The sequence below is a fragment of the Aquarana catesbeiana genome, linkage group LG01 (assembly GCF_042186555.1).
Source record: "Aquarana catesbeiana isolate 2022-GZ linkage group LG01, ASM4218655v1, whole genome shotgun sequence".
NCBI classification, from domain to species: domain Eukaryota; kingdom Metazoa; phylum Chordata; class Amphibia; order Anura; family Ranidae; genus Aquarana; species Aquarana catesbeiana.
In genome coordinates, this window is record NC_133324.1 from 839,254,612 (window position 1) to 839,279,321 (window position 24,710).

The 24,710-nt window shown below is 41.0% G+C and overlaps 1 protein-coding gene across 1 annotated transcript in view; it reads left to right on the forward strand.

The window, feature by feature from the left end:
* The window catches only part of RELL1 (RELT like 1), a 110,867-nt gene extending 99,201 nt beyond the window's left edge, over window positions 1-11,666 (forward strand). The window contains exons 6-8 of the mRNA XM_073608940.1: window positions 3,788-3,923; window positions 5,430-5,463; window positions 9,001-11,666. Coding sequence (XP_073465041.1) covers window positions 3,788-3,923; window positions 5,430-5,453 — 160 coding nt within the window. The 3' untranslated portion in view covers window positions 5,454-5,463; window positions 9,001-11,666. The remainder of the gene's footprint in view (window positions 1-3,787; window positions 3,924-5,429; window positions 5,464-9,000) is intronic.
* The last annotated feature ends 13,044 nt before the right edge of the window (window positions 11,667-24,710 follow it).

Consider the following 24,710-nt stretch of genomic DNA (forward strand, 5'->3'; position numbering starts at 1 on the left):
CACTCTTCATCTTATTGCTTTTGACTGTATAGATGATCCAGATTTTAGTATTCAGCAATGGCTCTAATAATAATAAATACATAAACAGCATTTCAATAATCAAACATAACGAGATTATATAAAAAAATAACAAAAAAGGGGGGAAAAAAAATAAAAAACATAATAGACAAATTGTGTGTCATGGCTCATAACTTCTGCTACCCCACAAATCCAACCCAACTTACCAAGGAGACCCCCAAAGGGGGTGTGCATCTGAGCAGTCCAGCAGCCGTAGGAATGGGGGTTGTATTTGTGAAGCTACGGGGAGCATACAGGGACCAGGCTAAATTAAATTTGAAAAAAGAAGAGGACAGTCTATATTATTTGACATAACATAGTCCAATGTTGTGGGCTAATGTAGCCCCACAGAAACCAATTTACAAAGGTTAGTTAGTTATAGAAACCAACTGGAAAAAAGAAAAAGGGGAATATAGGTAAGAAAAAAATGGGATAAGAGGAATATAACTAATCAATGAATGGGAAAGGGGGGGAAAAAGGAAAACAACTGTAAAAAAAATTAAATGTAGGTAAAGATAGAGAATACGGGGGGGGGGGGGGTGTTATATGGAGTAGTTTGAATTATATAAGTAAAAATAAAAAAGTGGAATAGGGTTGGGATGAAGTTAGTAAAAAAAAAAAAAAAAAAAAGAACAAATAATGAAATAATGCAGAACACACTAACATATGTCCCATTGCAGAAGTATAGAATAAGGGGAGAAAAGGATACAGGCACTCATGTAAATATGAAGAGTTGAGTTGCAAGGGAGTATTGTGACTCTCAACAATGACCCAATATGTCAGGTATACAAGTAAACACCCTAGTACAATACTAAACGAAATGAGTTCAGTCAAACACCACAGTCCCACAATGACAGGAGCAAAGAAAGTGTGAGGTACAAGTTTACCTAAAGTCAATTGGAGTGACTAGATGGCCGCCCCCGATATCCAGCTGATCGGGAGCTGGACAGACCGGCTCTATATACCCCCCACTCGGTCGGCGTCTGACATCACCGACCTAGTGGGGACAAAAAGAGGCCACTGCGCATGCGCCAGAGGGCCCTCCATTTGCCTACACATTCCAGGATGCCAAGCGGCGGACATAGGCCATCATGGCCACATCACATGGCACAGATGGACGTATGGACAAAGGCAGGCAGAGCTAGCCTCCATATGGCGATCTGTCCAGCAAGCTGGATAGGACAGAACGGCCCAAGATCACAACACTGGCACAGCCTTCAGCGACCAGGATCGGGCATAGGTCCCAATTGGGACCTATGCCCGGGACGTTCGTGTAGCCACACACACCACCTGACCAAGGCCAACAAGAACAGCCCAGTGCAGCCCAAGTTGGATGTTTTCCAGGGCAAGGAGGGAAAAAGAAGGGGAGAACAAGACTGAAGACGTGTGGTAAAGGTCCCACTGGTGCACCAACCAGTGTGGGCAAACCCAGTCAACGTGAGCCATGACAAATGATGATAGAGTAGATCAAGTGCTTGAAATCTACAGTTTAGGCATCGCAACATCAGCAGGGCTTGTCCTGACGCGTTTCGTCTAAAGAGACATCAAGCGCTTGATATACTTACCAAATGTGAGTGTTCCCAATGTTTTAATTAAATTTTCACGGATTCACACTATGTGGAGTATTTTTCTGATTACACTGTTTTGACTATATGAGAAGACCTAGTCCACCACGCTGGCCACTTCTGAGGACTGCTTTTCTAAGTCATTACCTGAACGGATGGACCATCCTCCACCTTGATCTGAATACAGGCGCAAAGGTTCCATACTTTGGTGTTCACACCACAAGCCTTGCTGACTCATTGAGCGTATGCCCATTTGAATCCCTTCACTCCGGTAAGCCTTCACACAACCGGTGGCGGTTCCATTGTTATGCATTCAACACTGATGGCATACCTTTCTCTGCTATAGAGTTCATTTTTCCTCACTATTTATGGACTATTTATGTTTTGTTATTCCTTTTATTGTTGTGATTATTTCACGCTATATATACATTGGCTTTTAAACCCTCACACATACCCAGTGAAGTGAATGGCCTAAGGTGATACATGGAGATGAAACATATCCTCCTACATAAGTTGGACCTTTTTATCTGTCGTCTTTTCTACAGCTGTTCAAAGTCCAGAATTTATAAGGCTTATCTGAGATTTCAGGAGACGGGGCGTAGAGCTTACGTTACACTCTGCAGAGCTCAGCGAGGAGAGCTCTGAGAGCTGATTGGAGGGAAGGGACACACCCCCCTGCACACAGGAATAGAACAGAGGCTTACAATCAGCTGGAGGTCCCACTCCGTCACCTTTTTTCTCTTGGTGTCAGGAAAGCTTGTCAGAACTGATTCATGCTGATAGAAGAGGAAAGAAGAAGCAGCAGAAAGAAATGACACTTAGTGCTCTTAATTAGGACAAGTACACTCTATAGAGGGATATTCTTTGTACACATTTCATGTCTGAGGTTTACAACCACTTTAAGTTAAAAAAACCTTTCAGTAGTGGTCTCCCCTCCCCAAATACTTATCTGAGCCCAATCTCAATCCAGGACTGTGCACATCTGTAGAAGCAACTGTTCTCCACTCCCCCCTCTCTTGCAGGCTTGACTGAGAGCAGTGGGAGCCATTGGCTCCAGCTGCTGTCAGTCAAAACCTGTGAGCAGGGGCGAGGCTGAGCTTCGCTGTGTGTCTGAATAGATGCAAAAAGCCCAGCTCAGGTTTGCGCATGCCTGAGTGTCCCCATGGGAAGCGGCATCCCATGTCGGCACTCAGAAGGGGGAAGGTGTCAGGAGAACCAGCAGGGGATCCCAGAAGAGGATTGGGGCCACTCTGCGCAAAACCTTTGCACAGAGCAGGTAAGTATAATATGTTTGTATTTAAAAAAAAAAGTTTTACCTTTTTTACAAGTGCTATATAAGGCTTTGCTGGGCAGTTGTTGAGTTTAAGACAAATGGTCTTTACACACAGTCGCTATATATATATATATATATATATATATATATATATATATATATATATTTATTAATATAGCTACATCACTAACCTAGTCTCAAAATAACCAAATTGTCTTCTTCGTTCCTCCTAAGACCTCCTGCTCTAGCTCCCTTGTCACCTCCTCCTCAGACTTTTCCTGAGCCTCTCCTATCCTATGGAATTCCCTACCTCAATCTGTCCAACTATCTCCAACTCTATCCACTTTTAGTCGATCCCTAAAAATGTTTCTCTTCAGAGAATCCTATCCTGCCTCCACCTAACAACTACATTCAATTTCTTCATCAGCTCATCCCCCACAGTTATTACCTTTTTGTATCACTTGATCCCTCCCTCTTGGTTTGTACGCTCTAACGAGCAGGGCTCTCTGATTCCTCCTGTATTGTAATTATACTGTCTGCCCCAATGTTGTGAAACACTGCGCAAACTGTTGGCGCTATATAAATCCTGTATAATATTATTCCTTGATGAGCCATGGTATTTGGAAATCTCACTAGACTTGGTGTTACTGCAACCAAATATTTTTTTTTTTTTGGTTTGAGTAAGGAAAGGGTTACAATCTGGTTTCTGATGATGTCTGCCTGTTGATTATACCTTACTCTGTTTGTTTCACTGACCAGGAGTTTTACATAAAAGATATATAATACCAGTTTACAAATTGTATAAAATTTGACTAAAATGCATTATATTTTCTCTTTTAACATTTGCAAATAATGACACGAGTTCAGTATGTTCCTATGATTTGATTTTCAGATTCAGAGTAACTAAAGTGGAGCCAAAGTCCAAGGAACGGAAGCGCTTAATGTCTGGGACAGAAGCATCAAAGGATGATGTTCTTGCCACACCAGTTAGTGTAGATACTCGGCAAAGAAATGGACCAGAAACAGAGGTAAGCAGACTTAAAGGGTGCTTCTCCATAAAAAATATATTGCTGTGACAGGATTTCTTCACTTTCAAATATAAAATGTCTGATTGCTGTGCAAGGTAATACAGGAGGATACAGCTTGGGTAAATACACTGGTTACATTTAAAATGTATTTCTTTTGTTCATTGAGCAACACAGGTATTCAGATAGATGCTGATTATAAGCTGCCTACAGGAGGTTTGGTAAACAGAAAAATTGCAAGTCAGCCCCTGTAAAAGCCCTCCCCTAGCCAGTGTTTGGACGCATTGGAGGACTAATGCCTTTCCTTCAGCTCTGCTGGATAAAAAAAAAATGCTGTATTTTGCTAACCCATCTGGACACCAATCCTCTGTGCTTGGATACTGTTAAATCCCCTGTGGTACATGGTACCCAGCATCCCTCCTCTCCAGGGTGCTATAAAAATGCACTGATTACTGTATAAATGTCACTGGTAGGGAAGGGGTTAACACTAGGGGCGATCAAGAGGTTAAATGTGTTCCCTCATGTGCTTCTAACTGGGGGGGGGGGGGGGGGTGTGGGACTGACTGGAGGAGACATATTGCTGTTTCTAATCACTAGGAACAGCAGATCTGTCTCTCCTCCCCTGTCAGATCGCGGGTGGCCGGCGGACATTGCGGCCGCCAGCCACGCTCATTGGGTTCCCCACCGTACAAGTGGTTAAAGTTTTGGAATGGCCCAGCCGGAGCCTAGACCTGAATCTTATTGAAAATCTGTGGGGTGATCTGAAGAGGGCTGGGCACATGAGATGCCCTCAATCTGAAAGATTTGGAGTGTTTTTGCAAAGAAGAGTGGGCAAATATTGTCAAGATGTGCCATGCTGATAGCCTCATACCCAAAAAGACTGAGTGCTGTAATAAAACCAAAAGGTGCTTCAACAAAGTATTAGTTAAAGGGTGTGCACACTTATGCAACCATATTTTTTTAGTTTTACTTCCCTCCACCTAAAAGATTTTGTTGTTCAACTGAGTTGTACAGTTTATAGGTCACATTAAAGGTGGATAAAGTTCTGAAATTATTTTTTGTCTCTCTTTTTTTTTTTTTTTTACATCACCGAAACCTGACACATTAACAGGGGTGTGTAGACTTTTATATCCACTGTGTGTGACAATACTATTTGGCTCTGTCTGCTTCTTCTTCCTCTGGGTGCCCCCTTAGCAAGCCATGTACTATGGGGGCACCTGTGCGGGCACGCTCCTGATTCAGACATGCACAGTGCCAATATGTCATTTCCCCGCTCCTTCCTCACTGGAGTTTCACTGGCAGTGGCAGGAGCCTATAGAAGGAAGGAGAGCAGTGCTGAAGCTGGGACAGTGCTAGATTGGTGACAGGACTCGGGTAAGTGTTTAGGGATTTTTGCGGAGGCTAATACAGGTAGTGAGAGGGTGGGGTAACCTAACTTATTTGGTGGCATTGGTGTGCAGATATGTTGGGTGTCTGATTATTATAATTTATTATTTTTTTTTGTTACAGAATCAAAGCACAGTGGACACTTGAAGTTCAATAGGTAAAACTACATTTTGTTTTTCTGATTTCTTATAATATGTATAGAACGTGTTGTCCAGGATAATCAGAAGAAGAATTAGAAAACCTGGTACCTTCTCAAATAATTACCCAAAAATTATCCATCCTGATGATGGATGATGGTGTTGCATCTAGTTTTTACACCAGATTTTTCCTCCTGTGTTTGAATTCATTATATGCACTGTGCAGTTTTTGAAAAGAAGTGCCGCCACTCTATGTTGAAGAGAGGATAATTCTTTGCATCCAAAACTAACTTAGCCTAGGTTCACACTATTGCGGGTACTGCACGCCACATTTGCGCAGGCACATCAACCTATTTATTTGTACCTACGGGGAAAGGCAGGAAAATGTCGGACCCTTTTTTTTTTTTTTTTTTTAAACCCGACTACATGACACATGAAAAAGCGCTGTATCTTCCGATGCGTTGGGTTTTCCATTAACAACTGCCTGCCCCTGCATGTCTGCTAAAGAGCAGAGCGGTTTGCCTGCGGGTCAGAAAATGCATGCTATTATACACTGTTTCCCGACCTGCACAAGAGCCCTGAAACTTGTGTGCCTCAGCAAATATCAACTTCATCTAGAATATTAGTGCTGTGACACTCGCCGAGACCTCGCTGCTGTTATCTAAGGCCACCCATCACATTTAATGTCCAATAACAAGGCACAGACGGTGGTAAAGGGAGGTGTGAAGGGCAAACTTCATAATCAAAGTAGGTATATCATATCGATGCAGTGATGCTTAGACATATAGGGTTTGTTTACTAAAACTGGAAAGTGCAAAATCTGGTGCATCTCTGCATAGAAACCAATCTGCTTCAAGGTTTTTTTTTTTTTGTTTTTTTTTGTGAAAGCCTAATTGAACAAGCTAAAGTTAGAAGCTGATTGGCTACCATGTACAGCTGCACTAGATTTTGCATGCTCTAGTTTTAGTAAATCAACCCCATAGTGACATGTTTCTGTTAGCCTAGATTATTATTAAAGAATAATTAAATCAAACCTGGCCGCAGCCGTAATAAATTCTTTGCACTGAATTCTGCAGTGCTGATTGTGGCAGCATTAATTTAAAGTAGAAAGTTTCACAGCATTTTTTTTTTTTTTTTTTTGCAGAGGGGTGGAGACAGATGACAGGAAATAAGGGCCAACATTTTTAGTGGGCATACGACAATGCAGTAATGAATACTGCAGCATTGGTAAGGTTGGCTATAGATGGAGCAATTTTCTTTCCTGCAATCGTGGGTTGCAGAAAGCAAATTGCTTGATTTCCCCATCAACACTGATCCTTCCCACTGAGCCATTGTGTTCTCCATGTGGGGTAAGCCATGAGAATACCGTGATTATTTCTAGTGGCTATAACAGCCACTAAGAACAATTGCATGTAAAATCCAACAGGCTGGTTGTACTTGATCAACCGATTAATTTGGGTACATTCAGCCTTGCCCATACATGGTTCGAATCTCAGCGGGTTCCTGCTGAACTGGCCAGGATTCAAACCGCCTGTGGCCAGCTCAAGGCTTAGCATTATGTTCACATTAGATTTTCCCGCTCAGTCTATTCCAAAAAACTTTTGGATGGAGGTACACTTTGAAACGTAAAAACACTTTTTGCAGCATCCTCTGTGTCCTTTATAACACTATAGTTAGATGTCAAGGTGGCTGATTTCCTTTAAAAGAGCAGTATGTAGTTTGTTTAATGCTCCTGTCCCTCTCCTTTATATTTCTTATCTAAATAAACTCATCCTTGGGTCTCTATAGCTATCCTTGTTACTGTTGTACTTCTTTATATTGTGTCAGCAGAACGTTGGAGTCCTTCCATCTGTGAAATGAATTGACATGCTTTCTTTCTGCTCTGTTTAATCCAACTGGTCCCACAGGCCCCTGGTATTTTGGCCATTTCACACTTCCCTACTAAGAACCATCAGAGTTTACAGCATGTTAATAACACAGCAGGGTAACCAGGTCTGCAATCTAATAAAGACACTTATTCCCAACATGTGAAGCTGCTTTCTGCTAGTCTTAGTTGTTACACACGAGGCAGATAAAGTCAGCGGTTTAAATCTAAAACTCTCCCTATAGTAATAAAAATGTACGATTCTTTATTGTAATGTAATACATTACTGTGTGTGCTTCTCCCCTAAGCCTCTCGAATATCATACAAGAGAGGGACATTATGTAAATGATGGTGAATGTGTATCAACTAAAATGTCAGCTCACTGTTTATAAGCCAAGGTGATCTCAACTGCACACTGTATATAAGCCAAGGGCAGCTAGTTCCACGAGGAAAGTGAGAATAAAAATGAGCAAAAAGTTTAAAGCTGCCCATCCTTGCCCATCAGACTTTATTTTTAGTTCCAGAGAAAAAATTAAAGTGATAATAAAGTCTTGTTTGTTATTTTTAAACAAAAAATGTTATACTTACCTGCTCTGTGCAGTGGTTTTGCACAGAGCAGCCCAGATCCTCTAGTTCTCAGGGCCCTCATCGGTGCTCCTGGCCCCTCCCTCCTGCTGAGTGCCCCCTCAGCAGACAGCTTGCTAGGGGGCAGCCGAGCTGCTGCTCTGTGTGTCCTTTGAGACGTGGCGCTGTGGCTTGGCCTCTCTCGCTTTCTCCTAATTGGCTCACTGACTTTGACAGCAGCAGGAGCCAATGGCGCCCGCTGCTGTGTCTGTCAATAAGGAGGGAGATTTCCGGACATCCGAGGCTCTTTTGCAACATCGCTGGATCTAGATGGGGCTCAGGTATGTATTAGGGGGGCTGCTGCACAATTGGGCCTGGTGCCCAATTAGCAAAACCTGGTACACGCACGCTGAATGTTGGGAGAAATTGGCCGGTTCAAAAAAAAAAAAAAATGGCTGACATTCGGCCCATGTGTATGTCGGACGAGCATGCTGGGAAAACCAGCAGCCAACCAACTCCTCATCAGCATGCTCAGTCAATGGCAGAGAGCGCTGAGCGGAGTGTTCTGGTTGGGGGGAGATCGCTACACTAACTTCGCATAGTTAGTACATCGGCTACGACCAGAGCTGACAGCAACCCTCTGGGTTGAATGAGAAAAAAACTGTACCAGGCTTTAGAGTCTGATAGATATCCCAGCCAAGATTTATACTCAGAGCCCGTAAAGGAAAAATATCTATTAGATTGAAAAAAAAAAAAAAACAGTGAGTTCTAGCAGTTTCGAGAAACATCTGACTATATTTTTTGCGAAACGTCTGTAGCTTGTAATCGTTTCTAAGTTGTCGCTGTGATCTCTGACCATTTCTAATAGTATGCCTGTAGTCTCGGGCCATTTACTGTAGTAGTCCCATAGTCTCTGACTGAATATTATGTACAGCCCTTTGGTGATGTCTAGGGGGCTGCACTTGATGCTTATATCCAGGAAAGTTGCCCACTACTGCCATAAAGGATGTGTGTAAGTCAACCTGCTAACAACAAAACCCCCACTAGTACTGTATATCAGATTTGGATAGAATGACTCTTTAATTTGTGATGCTTCCTTTTACTGACTGGCGCATTTTGCCTCTTGTAGTGCTCTAGTGTTCGGAAATTCCTCAGTCCTCTGTATTCTGGAGAAGATGAGAACGGCATGGTTTTAGGGAGCATATCTAGCCGGTGATGTCCTGAAGAAGTGTGCAGCTTGCAGCAGGAAACATGGGTCTTCTCTTTTTATCAGTACAATTCGCGAATTTTCTTAGCATTTTAGCTGTGTGCTTTTGTAAATGTAATACTTTTTTATGTATATAAAAAAAAATCTGTACATTTGTATATTAATACAACACTAATAATGGTAATCCACCCTAGTGGATTGTCCATAGGAATAGGGGACAGAAACCAGTACCCCCTATCTGTTATTCATAGCCTATTTGATTGTTATTCTTATTGCCTGTATATTATTTTACTTTTTGGTTTGTAGACAGGAACAATATACCGATGTATATATTTTTTTGCTTTTTTTTTTTTTTTTTTTTGTGTAGTACAGTAAAACCTTGGTTTGAGAGAGCATTTTTAATAAATTTTGACTTAATATACAAGTGATGTCTTGTTATACAAGTACACAACTGAGTATAAAAGAAAGAAAGTCACCTCTAACTGTAGCAATATGGTTACATTTAATGAAGGTACAACATTTAGCAACTCACATGGTTGATGATTTAAAACAGGCACATCTAAGTATGCAGGCATCCGGGGTAAAGCTGTCCACATAGACCATCCTCCGCACCGCCTCACTTTCAGATTGCTCTACTGCAGAGTAGTCTTCCCGGTCATGATTGCAGACTGACAAAGGTGAGAGCCGGCGGTGCGGGGGATGGTCTACGTGGACAGCTTTACCCCGGATGCCTGCATACTTGGAGGTGCCTCTTTTAGTCATCAACCATGTGAGTTGCTAAATGTTGTACCTTCATTATTATAACCATATTGCTACACTTAGAGGCGCCTCTATCCTCTTTTATAATCTGTAGCTCCTGCTGGATTTTTCTTCTAATCTCCTTGTGGAGGCTTCCATTTGTGGATGGACATATTATGATTACACAACCTATCACATTGTTATAATCTTTTTATATGGACTATAAACCGAAGGACTTATGAATAAATGGTTGTGGAACGAATCATCTGAGTTTTCATTATTCCTTATGGGAAAATTTGCTTTGATATAAGAGTGCTTTGGATTACAAGCATGTTTCTGGAACAAATTATGCTCGCAATCCAAGGTTTTACTGTACACACAAAAAGCGTTGCAGTACAAAAGCTGTTTGTAGGCGACACACAAACCTGCTACACCGCCGAACGAGTGCTATTTACTATGGCCCAGACTGGCTTATCAGAGAAGTGCAGTGCAGTACACTGTTTTTTCCTCACCACAGAGCTCCAAGGACCATTCTCTCTTAGCCGCACTGAGCACATTATATATGTACCCACAAGCTTTCCCCCCCCATCAGCTCAACCTTTTTTGCCAGTGGGCAGTTCTCACTAAATAACATATTTAGAGTTCCTGTTGAAGATCTTTGCAGTTGGCCTTTTATACCAAGTAGCTCACCAATACCAAAGAAAAATATCAATGGCAGACGCCAGTGACAAATATTTCATTGTTTGCATGTACTAGTAAATGGATAAATTATGTAAACTAGATATTACCGGCCTGATCACAAAGCATTTGTGAGGGTAGGTATGGAACAATATTATGTCATTACTTTGTATGATATCAACTTTTAAAAGTTAATTACAAAATGTTATAGCAAATCAAGCCTGGTTTTTCTTTTTCCTGGCAGATACAAAGGGGCACTGTTTTGTAGTGCCAGTATAATGTAATTCGGAATCCGATTTTCTCATTCTAATTCATAGGCAGGTTCACCTCACTCTAAACAAAAAGCTGATTACCCAGGTCACATGCAGAACTGTGTAATCTATAGGTCTCGTACAACAAGTTTTGCCTTGCAGACCTCATTAGGTGTTTGTTTGCTAGAAGCCTGTTATTAGGTGATGATGCCTGTGTAGTGAGGCATTGCTGTGTCCTTATCATGGGCAAGAATACCTTCTGTATTCTTGCCAAGTCTTTGGTCTGTTTGATTTACTGAAACTCTTGTTAGCAAAGGCCACTGCTGGCTGAGAACCTAGTTATTCATTTGACAGACATGCCTGGTTATGGCGCTTGCTGGAATGCCACAACATTCTTATAACTCTAGAGCCATAATTTACTCAAGGAAGTAAAGTTGTACTTCAGCTTGGTAGATTTGAGTAGTTTGTGGTCTGTTAGCCACTTTCCTAACCCCAGTGGTAGATTTGAATAGACACAATTATGTAAATGACTATTATATTTATAATGTTGCAAATTCAGAATATTCATTATAAGAAGATCACCTGCAATGTGATGTTTCTAAAATATACTGTTCCCATCTATGCCTTATTGTCTATGGTGCCTTATAGTGTAACTTTAAAACAAATGTGATTGTGTTTTAAACTTGGTAGATAATTTTATAATGGTGGTATATACTCTTTAAAACCATTTTAATGCTGTTTAAATCTAAAGAAAGTATTTTTAATGTTCTATTCTTAGAATTCTATTCTATGCTTTTTGTGATTACAATTTTTTATTTATTTTTTTCTGTGCAGCTTTTAACTTTAATTTTACACACTTTTATAAATTACATTTTTTGTATACTCACTGTGACAAAATATAAACTCTTTTTTGTTTGAAAATTGTTTTCATTTGTATATGTAGGTTTGCACAATGCACATACATTTGAATGTAATTATGTACGTCATTAAATAGCACAAACAAAATTCCAGTGTTTTACAAAAATACTGAAACACATAAAATGAAAATACTATAACCACAGTCATACGCACAAATGTCTGTTTTTGTGAATGCCAATTTGCTTACCAATATAGGTTTGAGTTGTAGGGAAACTGCCAAGTACCTGGACAATATAAGCAAGGAGAAGATATACTTGGGGTAATTTAGTAAAAGCATTGGGACTCTTCATGAAATAAGTGTTGTAAATATTTACTTTAGTTGCCCAATCATGGGCATGATGAAATAAGTAAACAGGATACTTTATATGAATATTCATGGCATTTGGTGTGTAAAAATTCTCAAGTTCTTATTAAATCAGCCTGAGGGACTATGCAAGCAAGTTCTTAGTGGAAGTCAAACATGGGCCTCTGGTGCTACAGGACAAAGATGCTAATTCATTTGGCCACTGTTCTGCCCATTGCATAACTGACACCAGATCCAGAATTCTTTAGTTTGAAATGGGTTGTGTAGTTTGGGTAGTGGTTCAGAAATGGATGGTGTTTGGTGGTTCTTGAGAGCAGATTGGAATTGGGTCTACTGGGTCCCAAGATTATATCTTTGACAGCTGCATGTGATAGTAGTTCTGAGTAACTTGGCATTCCCCTGAGCATGGAATCTAAGCCCCAGCCTGCTGCTTCACCAGGCCCCTGTGGTGGGGATGGCCGAGCAGCAAGCTGAAACCAGGTCATGGCCCCCAGGTATATAATGAAAAAAATTTTTTTTGCGCTCAGTCTAAACTCAGATGCTGCACACTAAATGTTGGAATACAAACTAGCAAATAACTATTTTAAATGTGCAGGTGTGCTTCCCAAAAATATCAAACACATGGCCCCCGAGTATGCCTAGCTGAGAATGGGGAGACCACTTAGCGAGTGCAGAGTACAACAGCAGGAAACTGAACAGAAAACCAGGAAACCAAGTGAAGGTTGGAGCTGGCGGCAGTGAAGCAAAGACCGTAAACTGAGCCGGGATTGGTACATTGGTAGTCAGACAGGATACACAAGTAGTATGCAGACGGACTCAACTAAGAAGATGCTAAGACAGCGCTGCTGTGTGAATATATGTATATATGTCTGGAAGGCCATCCAGAAAGTTAAAGAAAGGAAAAGGATATAAAACCCCAGTAGAGAAGGTGACACCCATAGGTGAACATAGAGGCCAGCAGGACACGTGAGATGGAGTCAGATCTAGGAGAACACTGCAGCAAGGAGGTAAGAATTTCACAAACTAGACCGTGATAATCTTGGGGTTATGACACAGATATAAAATGACAGCATCTGTATCCATGAACAGAACTATAAACTCTGCAACTAGAGACTGCACCCAAAGAGCTGGAAATACTATAGAGCATCTTTCTTTGCTCAAATTTAATAAAGCTGAATTTCAGGAAATTGCCAAATGCAACAAGGAAAAATGCATGTTTGGGAATGGTTTTACATACCAAACATTTGTATTTTTGTCTACCCATTTCTGAGGTTTGCACAGTAATGAGGGTGGCACCACTTACAGCATTCTGACTGGACAGTATAAGAGCAGCAGTACACTGATTAGATCATCCCCCTGCTTATTCTGCCAGTGAAAGCATTTTGTTATATCTGTTGCCAAAAATACCTGTTCCTGACGAAATCTTTGTGAGTCAATACATTTCTGCACTTTCACCACATCACATCACTTTTATCATGCTGTATCACACACTTATTATAATTTTGTGTCCAGCTATTTCTTTGGACTATCAAACACCTTCCCCTATGTTTTGTATAGAGTGGGAAGGGGTTCTGTAGGTCTGTATGTACTGTATTTTTGCATTCAATATAGTTCCTCTTATTTCCTGCCTTGGTGGCCTCTCTCGAGATGAAACTATAACTTAAAGCAAAACTTTTTTTTTTTTATTTTTTAGTTTTGGCCTGAGTGGAGAAGGATGAGAAACCCTGTCAGATTTTATTGCTGTCTGTGCACCTCTCTTTACCATTATCATTGAAAGTAAAAGAAAAACCCAAATTTTGTGTTGTCCCCAGGAAAGTAATAATGGGGAAATGGGGACACTAGTTCTAATGACCTGGGGGTCCCCAAGGAATTCCCTTGATTTGCAGAGATTTCTGCTCACTTTTTGTTTGGGTATGGGACAGGAAGTGAAGGGAAATCCTCGCAATGGGAAACAGATGGCGGGAAAAAAAAAATTCTGACAGGGATTATAACGCTCTCTACTCTATCCAAAATGGGGGAAAAAAAAGTTTTGCCTACAATTCTACTTTAGGCTGGATTCACACTATCGCCATATGTGGCTCACAGCAGGGGTCCAGTGCTTCCTGGTTCACTGTTTTAGGTCTGATTTCAGCCTGAATTTTTGGCTGAAGTCAGATCTGAAACAGACCAAAAGACGCACAGGGCTCCTAAACAAATTCACACTGGAGCCACAGCGGAGATATGTGAACCGGCTCCGTAGAGAGCTGGTCAAAATATCCTGCTATTGAGAATTGGATGATGAGAACACGCATCCAATTCACAATAGTGTAAACCCAGCCTGAAGGAGAGCATTCTCCATATATTCTAAGGCAGAGTCCAGTAGGTGCTGGTCACATTGTCACCAGGATCGGTGGTGAGTGTTGTATAGCACAGAAAGAGAGGTTAGGTAGAGCAAAACTCTGTAACTCTTCTCTGTGCTATACAGTTAAAAAATGACATGGCATTTAACTATTTAAAACACATTTATATTAAAGTAAGCAGATTTGCCATGGAAAGGAAAAATAATCTGTTTTGCATTTTATTTTCCTGTTATAGGCCCTTATGAACCAGCTAATAAATGTCCAGCAGAGGGAGACAAAACCAAATAAAGTTTCAAAAATCAAAATGTTAGCTCTAGTCAGATTTAGTTATAATTTGGTTTCTTTGTTTTTTAACAAATAACAATTTTGTTAAAAAAAACAAGATAGATAGATATAGATATAAAATAAAACTCTGTATAACATTCCATCGTAGAAATCTGTGAATAGATGACAGGTATTTGAACAAGATAACAATAAGCCAGTAAGCAATCTCCAAATAGGATCATATAGTAGACCAGGTACAGTTTAAGAAGAATAGATTGTCATCCTGTATTCAGCTCTAATTACCAAGGTAAGCTGTACCTAATAGGAATGATCATGAGCCAGCTAGCAAAATTAGGCTTTTTATAATTCACATAATGTGTCAGTCTTGCATGCTAATTTGACAACCCACCCTATCAAAACGGACGTGAAAAAGCAAAGATAAGATGAAAAAAGGAACCAACAGAGAGAAAAAAAAGCAAAAGGGGGTTTAAAAATACAAAAAGAAAAAATGAAGAAATTACCCATCTCTCCACCTCCCCTAGAACCAGGCATCGGCCACACAAGGGCGGGTGGGTGTCAAGAGGTCCAGGAAGGGCAGGTCTTCCTTGTTATACAAAGAGCCCAAATCACATTATGTTTATCTATAGTATTCGGCAAACTTGCCATAAGAGTCTCCATAGGGTCTCTACTAAACATCTTGCCATCATGAGGACATGATGCATTGAGTTTTTGTAAAGAACAGGAGGTAAGAAGCCCAGAAGGAATACCTTTGAGGTAAATGGGATGGGTGAATCAAGGAGGCGATATACAGTAGTAAATGGATGACCAACAGCCAATAGATTCAGTAGATGTTCCATAGGCCAGTATATATGGAAAAAGGAACTGCGTTCCCGAAGGCATCGCCAACAGTGGGCACTCACCATGGGGTAAGTCATGGCTTTGCCCTTGTGTGCAGAGAGTACTGAGAGAATACTAAGTGTAGGAGTCTTGGTTGCTGGAGGAAGCTTATCTTCTGTTCAATATTCTGGAGCTCAGAGCAGTTCGGTTATCCCGTCAATACTGAACGTCTCGACTACATTGTCATTTGACCAAGATTCAGTCGGACAATGCCACGGCAGTTGCTTACATCAACCTACAGGGAAAAAACAGAAGTCTCACAGATCAAGGGGGAGTGAATTTGATTCTCGCTTGGGCAGAATGTCACATTTAGCCCTGTCCCCTATGCCTTTCCCAAGCATGGAAAATATTGGCAGGTGGATTTACTCAGTTTTCAATGTCTGTACATCACCCTGTAGTGATTCAAGATATCTGTTGCAGGTGGGGGATGCAGGATGCGGACATTCTTGGTTGCAGGTTTGTCTGCAGGTCCAGGGATCATCTAGCCTTCACAGTGGATGCCCTGGTGACTCTTTGGGACCAATTCAAATGTATCTACTCCCTTCCTCTACTGAAGCTAATTCTTCACCTAATCTGTAGGTTTGAATTGGAGAACATTCAGTGATCCCACCAAACTGGCCATCATCATCAGACTTCTGGCCGACTCTCAATGGGGCCCTGCCAGGTTGTCCAGATGTTCTATCCCTGCCTCTTACCACCCTGCTTCTCTGTCACTGGATTTACCACCCTGATTGTTGAAGCCCATGCCCTTATGAATAGTTCTTGTCAGCATCAGCTATCCATATTCTTTCAAAGGCTGGGAAATTGATTTCTTACAAAGTCTACTATTGCACCTAGAATGCATATTTTTTGAATATTGCTTGCCTCTTACTCCTTGGTGAATGCCTGCGTAAGGGGTGTTGCTACGTACAGCAGAGGACATAGCAGCGCATGTGCTCCTTCAGATGGTCTGAAGAAGGAGCATGCTTGCTCCAAGGGGGGGATGCTGAGTCCTCTGCTGTCCTGATCTGGTGACGTCAAAGTTGTCAGACGATGCCCGCCTGCCAGCCAGCTCTGGATCCCACCGGTGCAGACGCGTGTGGTTATCGGCACACACCTACAGCCTCCTGGGATTGATACAGAGCATCACACTGTCTGCTAATGCTGTTTTTTACCTCCCACACGGTGAGTGTATTGACTTTTAATTTAATAAAATTGCTTTTATCTAATACGCTACGCTCAGATTTGCGCAGATACATTATATAGCTTGGGCATAATCAAACCAATGACTTAAGCTACAGAAGGCTAAAAACAGATCCAAAAACAATGAATACTATAAAGACACAGCAGGCTTTAAAATATATGTAAACACATTCACTAAAATCTCATATAGTCTTTAACATGCTGATTAAAGTTAGATGCAATTTCCAATCTTTTTACATCTGCAGCTTTGACTTTAAAATATTTGGGGATCCTGCCATGGCACTTCCTTTTTATAGAGTGATTACGCTCTCTTTCAATTATGTTTCTGTGTTATCACCCTGTCACATGAGTGGCTGTTTCAACACACATTATGCAGGCATGTTAAATTGTCACATCAGGAAACCCACCTAGAGAAATTGTTATACAGAATTTATACAAAGCCAACAATTTGCGCATCGTTTTACAAAATAAAGAGACTGTATAGTTACAATACAATTCAAGGCAAGAGGGGTTAAGCTTGGTACACACTATTATTTTATTTTTTTCGTCCAACCCAGCTGGTTGAACAAAAAAAAAAACTGACCGCTCAGGTCAGAGCCACTGAACTAACAATCCAATGTTAGAAAAGTGATCTCCCCTGCTGAGCTATTGTGTTCTGACAGGGGGACAATCCCCCCTGCCAGGACACTTCGGTCAGCATTCTTGGCCAATATCATCGGGAGCTGGACAACAGATCTTTTTCGACAGAAGCTGGCAGAACGGCCAGCTTCTGTTGGAATCAGGTGCTATACACACGGGCCGAACGTTGGCCAGATTCTATTGAACCGGCTGTTGTTGCCCGACATTCGACCCATGTGTACTAGGCATTAGGAAGGCTATGATTGTGAAAGCCTACAATCTAAAGGGATGGGAAAGTGATACAAAGTTAATACAGTGCCTTGAAAAAGTATTCACACCCCTTGAAAGTTTCTACATTTTGTCATGTTACAACCAAAATCAAAAATGTATTTTAGTGGGGTTTATTTGATAGATCAACACAAAGTGGCACATAATTGTGAGATGGAACTAAAATGATAAATGGTTTTCAAGGTTTTTTTTTACAAATAAATTCTGAAAAGTGAAAAGTGCATTTGTATTCAGCCCCCCTGAGTCAATACCTTGTAGAACCACCTGTTGCTGAAATTACAGCTGCAAGTTTTGGGTATGTCTCTACAAACTTTGCACATCTAGAGAGAGACATTTTTGCCCATTCTTCTTTGCAAGATAGCTCAAGCTCTGTCAGACTGAATGGAGAGCATCTGTGAACAGCAATTTTCAAATTGTGCCACAGATTCTCAATTGGATTTAGGTCTGGACTTTGACAGGCCATTCTAACACATGAATATGCTTTGATCTAAACCATTCCATTGTAGCTCTGGCTGTATGTTTAGGGTAGTCCTGCTGGAAGGTGAATCTACCCCAAGTCTCAAGCCTCTTGCAGACTCTAACAGGTTTTCTTCTAAGATTGTCCTGTATTTGGCTTCATACATCTTTCCTTCAACTCTGACTAGCTTCCCTGTCCCTACTGAAGAAAAGCATCCCCACAACACAATGGCCTAAAAGCATTTTGCTTTTAGGCCAAAAAGTTATACTTTGGTCTCATTTGACCAGGGCATCCTCCTTCCACGTGTTTGCTGTGTAGCTTTCTTTCAACAATGGCTTTCTTCTTGCCACTTTTCCACAAAGGCCAAATTTGTGGAGTGCACGACTAATAGTTGTCCTGTGGACAGATTCTCCCACCTGAGCTGTGGATCGCTGCAGCTCCTCCAGAATTATTATGGGCCTCTTGACTGCTTCTCTGATTAATGCTCTCCTTGCCCGGCCTGTCAGTTTAGGTGGACAGCCATGTCTTGATAGGTTTGCAGTTGTGCCATACTCTTTCCATTTTCAGATGATGGATTAAACAGTGCATCAGAATTAAATAGGAATGGTGCAGCGCTAAAAAATATTAATGTAAAAATGTCCCAATAAGAACCAAAATAAATGTGGTCAAACAAAAGTCCTCTCCGTCAGGAAGAAATAATACTCTACTCAGCGAGATCCATATTGAAAGGAGACACAGAAGAGAGATGAAAACACCGTCACCAACACCCAAACAAACTGACCCTTACCATCAGTGTATGGGTTATACACATGTGTAGAAAAAAAGGCAGTCTTCATAGAATAAACCAACGATCTAATGGAGTAGCACCAACATATTCCCCTCTGAACTAAATGGAAGGCTTTAGATCTCCTTTTGGTAGCTGGATATTAAACCAAGTATACTCCAGTATGCATATGCACCTCAAGAACTTGGTAAGTAGGGAATAAAAAGAAAACGCTCATTGCGCAATCTCCATAAAGAAGGATAATTTATTGAAAAGATAAAAACCACTCACATTTAGTCAGAAGGTATATAGCAGTGTGAAGCGTCCAGCGCTTCTAACCACAAAGATGGCCGCCGTGTCACCGTCCCACTGCGTCCTCTGTCGCCAGTCTCTATCATCGTCCAACGTTTCATCATCAACATGCATCTTCAGGGGCGTAGTTATGATGCAAACTGACGTGTATTTATAGGAACAACAGAACTGGACAGGCGGAATTCAGAGGACAGGAAGTGTGACCTTCCGAACCGAAAGTAATATATCTCAAAGAGATTGATATATTAGATAGTAGTAATACTCAGTTTAGGCAAAGGACTTGAATCAAAGATAAAAATATCCTCAAAACAAATCTTATTATAAAACAATCGAAATATGGGTGATCATTAAATCAAAAATGTAGAGACGGAGCAGCAGTGGTTACCGGTGGTGGCGACATCTTGTGGCCAAAATACAAACTACCATATAAATAATGAATGCAAAGAATTTTGATACAAAAAATACCTTACCCCAATGAATATCACTGGAGGTGGCGGCATATTGTGGCCAAATTACAAACTACCATATGAATAATGAATGCAAAGAATCTTGATAAGAAAATACTTTACACCAATGAATATAAGGAGGTGAAGAAAAACGACCACACCACATGATACCCAAAAAAACATACCGAAAACATAATCAATAATGAAAAAATGAAACAACATAAAATAAAAATAAAATAAAATAGAATAAACGCAGGAAACCTAGCTGTTGCTAATAAAGGCATTCAAATCCCATTCCACATTCATCCCATATGGAAAATAGGTCCTGGCTTGGTATATCCATTTGGTCTCTAGCTGAGAGACCCCTCTAGTCATGTTGCTTCCCCTCCAATGGCCAGAGAATTTATCAATTCCCAATAACACAGTGCCCTTTGGATTACAGTCATGTTTCAGAGCATAGTGCTTCGATAGACTATGCTTAGGGAACCCCCTTTTTATATTATCAATATGTTCTTTAAGCCTGATGTGTAATTTACGGATAGTACGCCCTATGTACTGAAGACCACAGGGGCAAATAATAATATACACCACATGTCTAGTAGTACATGTAATGAAGGGCTTAATTGGAAAGGATTCATGGGTGGCAGTGGATTGGAAGGAATCTACTTTCCTAGATTTGTTGGTGCTAAGCTTACAAATCGGGCATCTCCTACAAAGAAAGAAACCCCCCATCTTTTGGAAGAACGAAATCTGCTTAGGTGGATTGATAATATTGGGAGCTACCTGTAGCCTCGATGGGGGAGCTCCCCTATATACCATACGAGGTAGGTCGGGCAGATCAGGGCCCAAAACCCTGTCTCCCTTCAAGACTTTCCAATGCCTTTGAATAATTTTTTGAATCTCATAATATTGGTTAGAGTAGGCAGTGATAAACAAAAATGTAAAAGAGGTATCTTGAACTTTAATTTTCGCAGTTAGCAAGTCCTCCCTATTTTTCTCTCTTGCAAGATTAAAGGCCACATCCAAGGCCTGAAAATAGAGGATTCGGACACAAAGTACTCACTGTTCGTGCAGTTACGCCTCAACCTTAGGAATTGGCTCTTAGGTACTGATCCCAGCCAGGCCTTATGGTGACAGCTTTTAGTGTCTATATAGCCATTGCGATCTATAGCTTTAAAATAGGTGTAGGTAATAAGAACACCTTCATTCAATCTAATCCTAAGGTCAAGAAAATGTATCTCAGTAGTGCTAGCCTCAAATGTAAGGGCAATACCCCTATCGTTAGCATTGAGACCAGCAATAAACTCCGACAGGGACTCAAAACTACCATCCCATAGGAGGAGGATGTCGTCTATATATCTTTTCCAGAACACCAGCTCTACCCTGGGTTCTTGATAGACGACATCCTCCTCCCATTTGGCCATGAAAAGATTGGCCATGCTCGGGGCAAATTTAGCCCCCATGGCTACACCCCTATTTTGCAAATAATAAGAGCCATCATGCCAAAAAATAGTTGTGTTGCATGGCATATTCCAGTAAACTTAGAATAAAGGTGGTTTGGTTGTTCTGGAGAGAATCCTTCTTCAAAAAATGCTCTACTGCTTCTTTACCATGATGGGGCGATATTACAGTGTAGAGTGAAGCAACGTCCGCAGTTGCAAGAATATAACAATCTTTCCACTGTATACTGCTAAGCTCATTAATTACTTGCGTTGAGTCCCTCAGATAAGAAGGAGTCCCAACCACAAGAGGCTGCAAAAAATGGTCCACATATTTGCCCACCCTGGAAGTAACCAAGTCAATACCGCTGACTATCAGCCTTCCAGGGGGGCAAATGGGATCCTTATGAACTTTAGGTAAGTAGTAGATCACTGGGATCCTAGGGGCTGATGGAATAAGGAAAGCCTTTTCTTTTTTGGAAATAATCCCATTATTGAAACCCTCATCTACTACCCTAACCAACTCCTTCTTATATTGGGAAGTTGGATTGCCTCGCAAAGGAAGGTAAGTATCTTGATCTGAGAGCAACCTAGACATCTCTTTGTCATAGGCCTCTTTGTCCATGATCACGATACCCCCCCTTTGTCCGCTGGTCGTACAACGATATCAACACGATCTTTGAGTTATTCTAATCCCTTTTTAAATGTATATTCCCTCCTGTTCTTCTTGACCTGTAAAGCAAGTAAATCCTTGTTTACTAGATCCCTAAAAACAGAAATAGCCGGGGCTTGTTATACCGAGGGGTTAAATAATGAGGCATTCCTTAAATTAGATTGCCTAATCCCTGTAGACACCGCCACATTAGGGTGAGAGGGATTCGTCAAAAAATGGCGCTGAACGTTCATTTTCCGAATAAATTTTTGAACGTCTATAAAGGTTTCAAACTTATTCAAAGGCTTCGGGGGGGGCAAATTTCAGTCCATGATTTAAGACATGTTTCTCCTCGTTGGAGAGAATGGCCTTACTCAAATAGAAAAGTCCTGAGTCACTTATGTGCGCTTCCTTTTTTGTGCGGACCCGCCTCCCCCCTCTGGTGCCCCTTTTAGGTCCAAGACCCTTTTGTTTTGCATGGCCTCGGGAAAAAAATTGTTGTTATAATAACCTCCCCAGCCACCCCCATCTCTCCTTGACTGAGTGGGCCCTAGGGGGTAATGTTGTTGTTGCCACCAATTATCTCTTACCTGAGTTCTAGGGGAGTAACCTTGTTGTGAATAATAAGGGGGACCCCAGTTATCATGACAATCAGTAATGAACCTATCATCTCTACGTGGACTATCTAATCTTATGAACCACAGTGGGAAACTGTCCACCTCTCTTGCGGCCACCCCCTCTATTGGGACCTCCTTTAAAAGGCAACCTCTGTGGGGGTAGTTGGTTAGAAGCTGGAAGCAATGGAGGTAGGGCTTGCGATGGATTGAGGACATTTACCACCGCTGCTCCGTCTCTACATTTTTGATTTAATGATCACCCATATTTCGATTGTTTTATAATAACATTTGTTTTGAGGATATTTTTATCTTTGATTCAAGTCCTTTGCCTAAACTGAGTATTACTACTATCTAATATATCAATCTCTTTGAGATATATTACTTCCGGTTCGGAAGGTCACACTTCCTGTTCTCTGATTTCCGCCTGTCCAGTTCCGTTGTTCCTATAAATACACGTCAGTTTGCGTCATAACTACGCCCCTGAAGACGCATGTTGATGACGAAACGTTGGACGATGATAGAGACTGGCGACGCAGGACGCGGTGGGACAGTGACACGGCTGCCATCTTTGTGGTTAGAAGCGCTGGACGCTTCACACTGCTGTATACCTTCATACTAAATGTAAGTGGTTTTTATCTTTTCAATAAATAATCCTTCTTTATGGAGATTGCGCAATGAGCGTTTTCTTTTTATTCCCTACGTACCACGATCTTGAGGTGCATATGCATACTGGAGTATACTTGGTTTAATATCCAGCTACTAAAGCCAGATCTAAAGCCTTCCATTTAGTTCAGAGGGGAATATGTTGGTGCCACTTCATTAGAAGATCGTTGGTTTATTCTATGAAGACTGCCTTTTTTCTACACATGTGTATAACCCATACACTGATGGTAAAGGTCAGTTTGTTTGGGTGTTGGTGACGGTGTTTTCATCTCTCTTCTGTGTATCCTTTCAATATGGATCTCGCTGATTAGAGTATTATTTCTTCCTGACGGACAGGACTTTTGTTTGACCACATTTATTTTGGTTCTTATTAGGACATTTTTACATTAATATTTTTTAGCGCTGCACCATTCCTATTGATATCTCTTCAATTGTATCCAGCAATTTTTGTGTCAGCAGCTTCTACTATATGTTTTATTAAGCGCAACAGATTCTGTTTTTATTTAGTGCTCCAGAATTGTTCAAATCTTGGGATATTTTTTATAACCTAACCTTGCTTTAAACTTCTCCATAACTTTACCTCTGACCTGTCTGGTGTGTTACTTGGCCTTCATGATGCTGTATGTTCACTAAGGTTCTCTAACAAACCCCTGAGGCCTTCACAGAACAGCTGTGTTTATACTGAGAAATTACACACAGGTGGAGTCTATTTACTAATTAGGTGACTTCTGAAGGCAATTGGTTCCACTCGATTTTAGTTAGCAGTATTAGAGTAAAGGGGGTTGAATACAATTTGACGCCACATTTTTCAGATGTTTATTTGTAAAAAAAATTTGCTTCCACTTCACAATTATGTGCCACTTTGTGTTGGTCTATCACATAATATCCCAATAAAATACATTTACGTTTTTGGTTGTAACATGAGGAAATGTGGAAAACTTTAAGGGGTCTAAATACTTTTTCAAGGCACTCTGTGTGGGAATGAGTTGTTTGAGAAAGTAAAATTCAGTTAGCTAGAGGCATAATAGGTTTGCCAGAAGTGATGAATTTTCAGGGATCGCCCAAAGGCAGAGCAGGAGAAAACCATACAAGTTGGGGTAGGGGTTGCATTGAAAGCCCTGATTGGCTGAAGCAATGAAAGCTTCGTAAAATCAGGTCACAGAGAACTATCAGAGCCATGGCTGTCGGCTGTCATGATGAATGTATCGAATCATGGTTCATTGCTCTTAATCCCACCCCCCACTATAAAATTATTCTTTCTATAGTGGCCATTTGTAGCGTGATAGTGGCATGGAGAGAGAAAGAACAGGGCTCAGTTCAGTGCTATTAGACAGTTAGCTTGCTATAGTGTGCTATTCTGATTCTATTGTAGAAGAAGTGTGTAGAATATCAGTTTAGTGTGCATCTAGGGATAGTTCAGTGTGAGTGTAGTGCGACCATTCATCTTTACATTAGTGTCAATGTAAGGATAGTTCAGTGATTGTGAGTGTAGTGTGACCACTAGGGATGAGCCGAACACCCCCCTGTTCGGTTTGCACCAGAACCTGCGAACGGACCAAAACTTCTTACGAGCGTTAGAACCCCATTGAAGTCTATGGGACTCGAACGTTCAAAATCAATAGTGCTAATTTTAAAGGCTAATTTGCATGGTATTGTTCTAAAAAGAGTTTTAAAAACTGCCGTTTTTTCAGGAGCAGTTATTTTAATGATGCTTAAAGTGAAAAAAAAAGTGAAATATTCCTTTAAATATCGTACCTGGGGGGTGTCTATAGTATGCCTGTATAGTAGCGCGTGTTTCCCATGCTT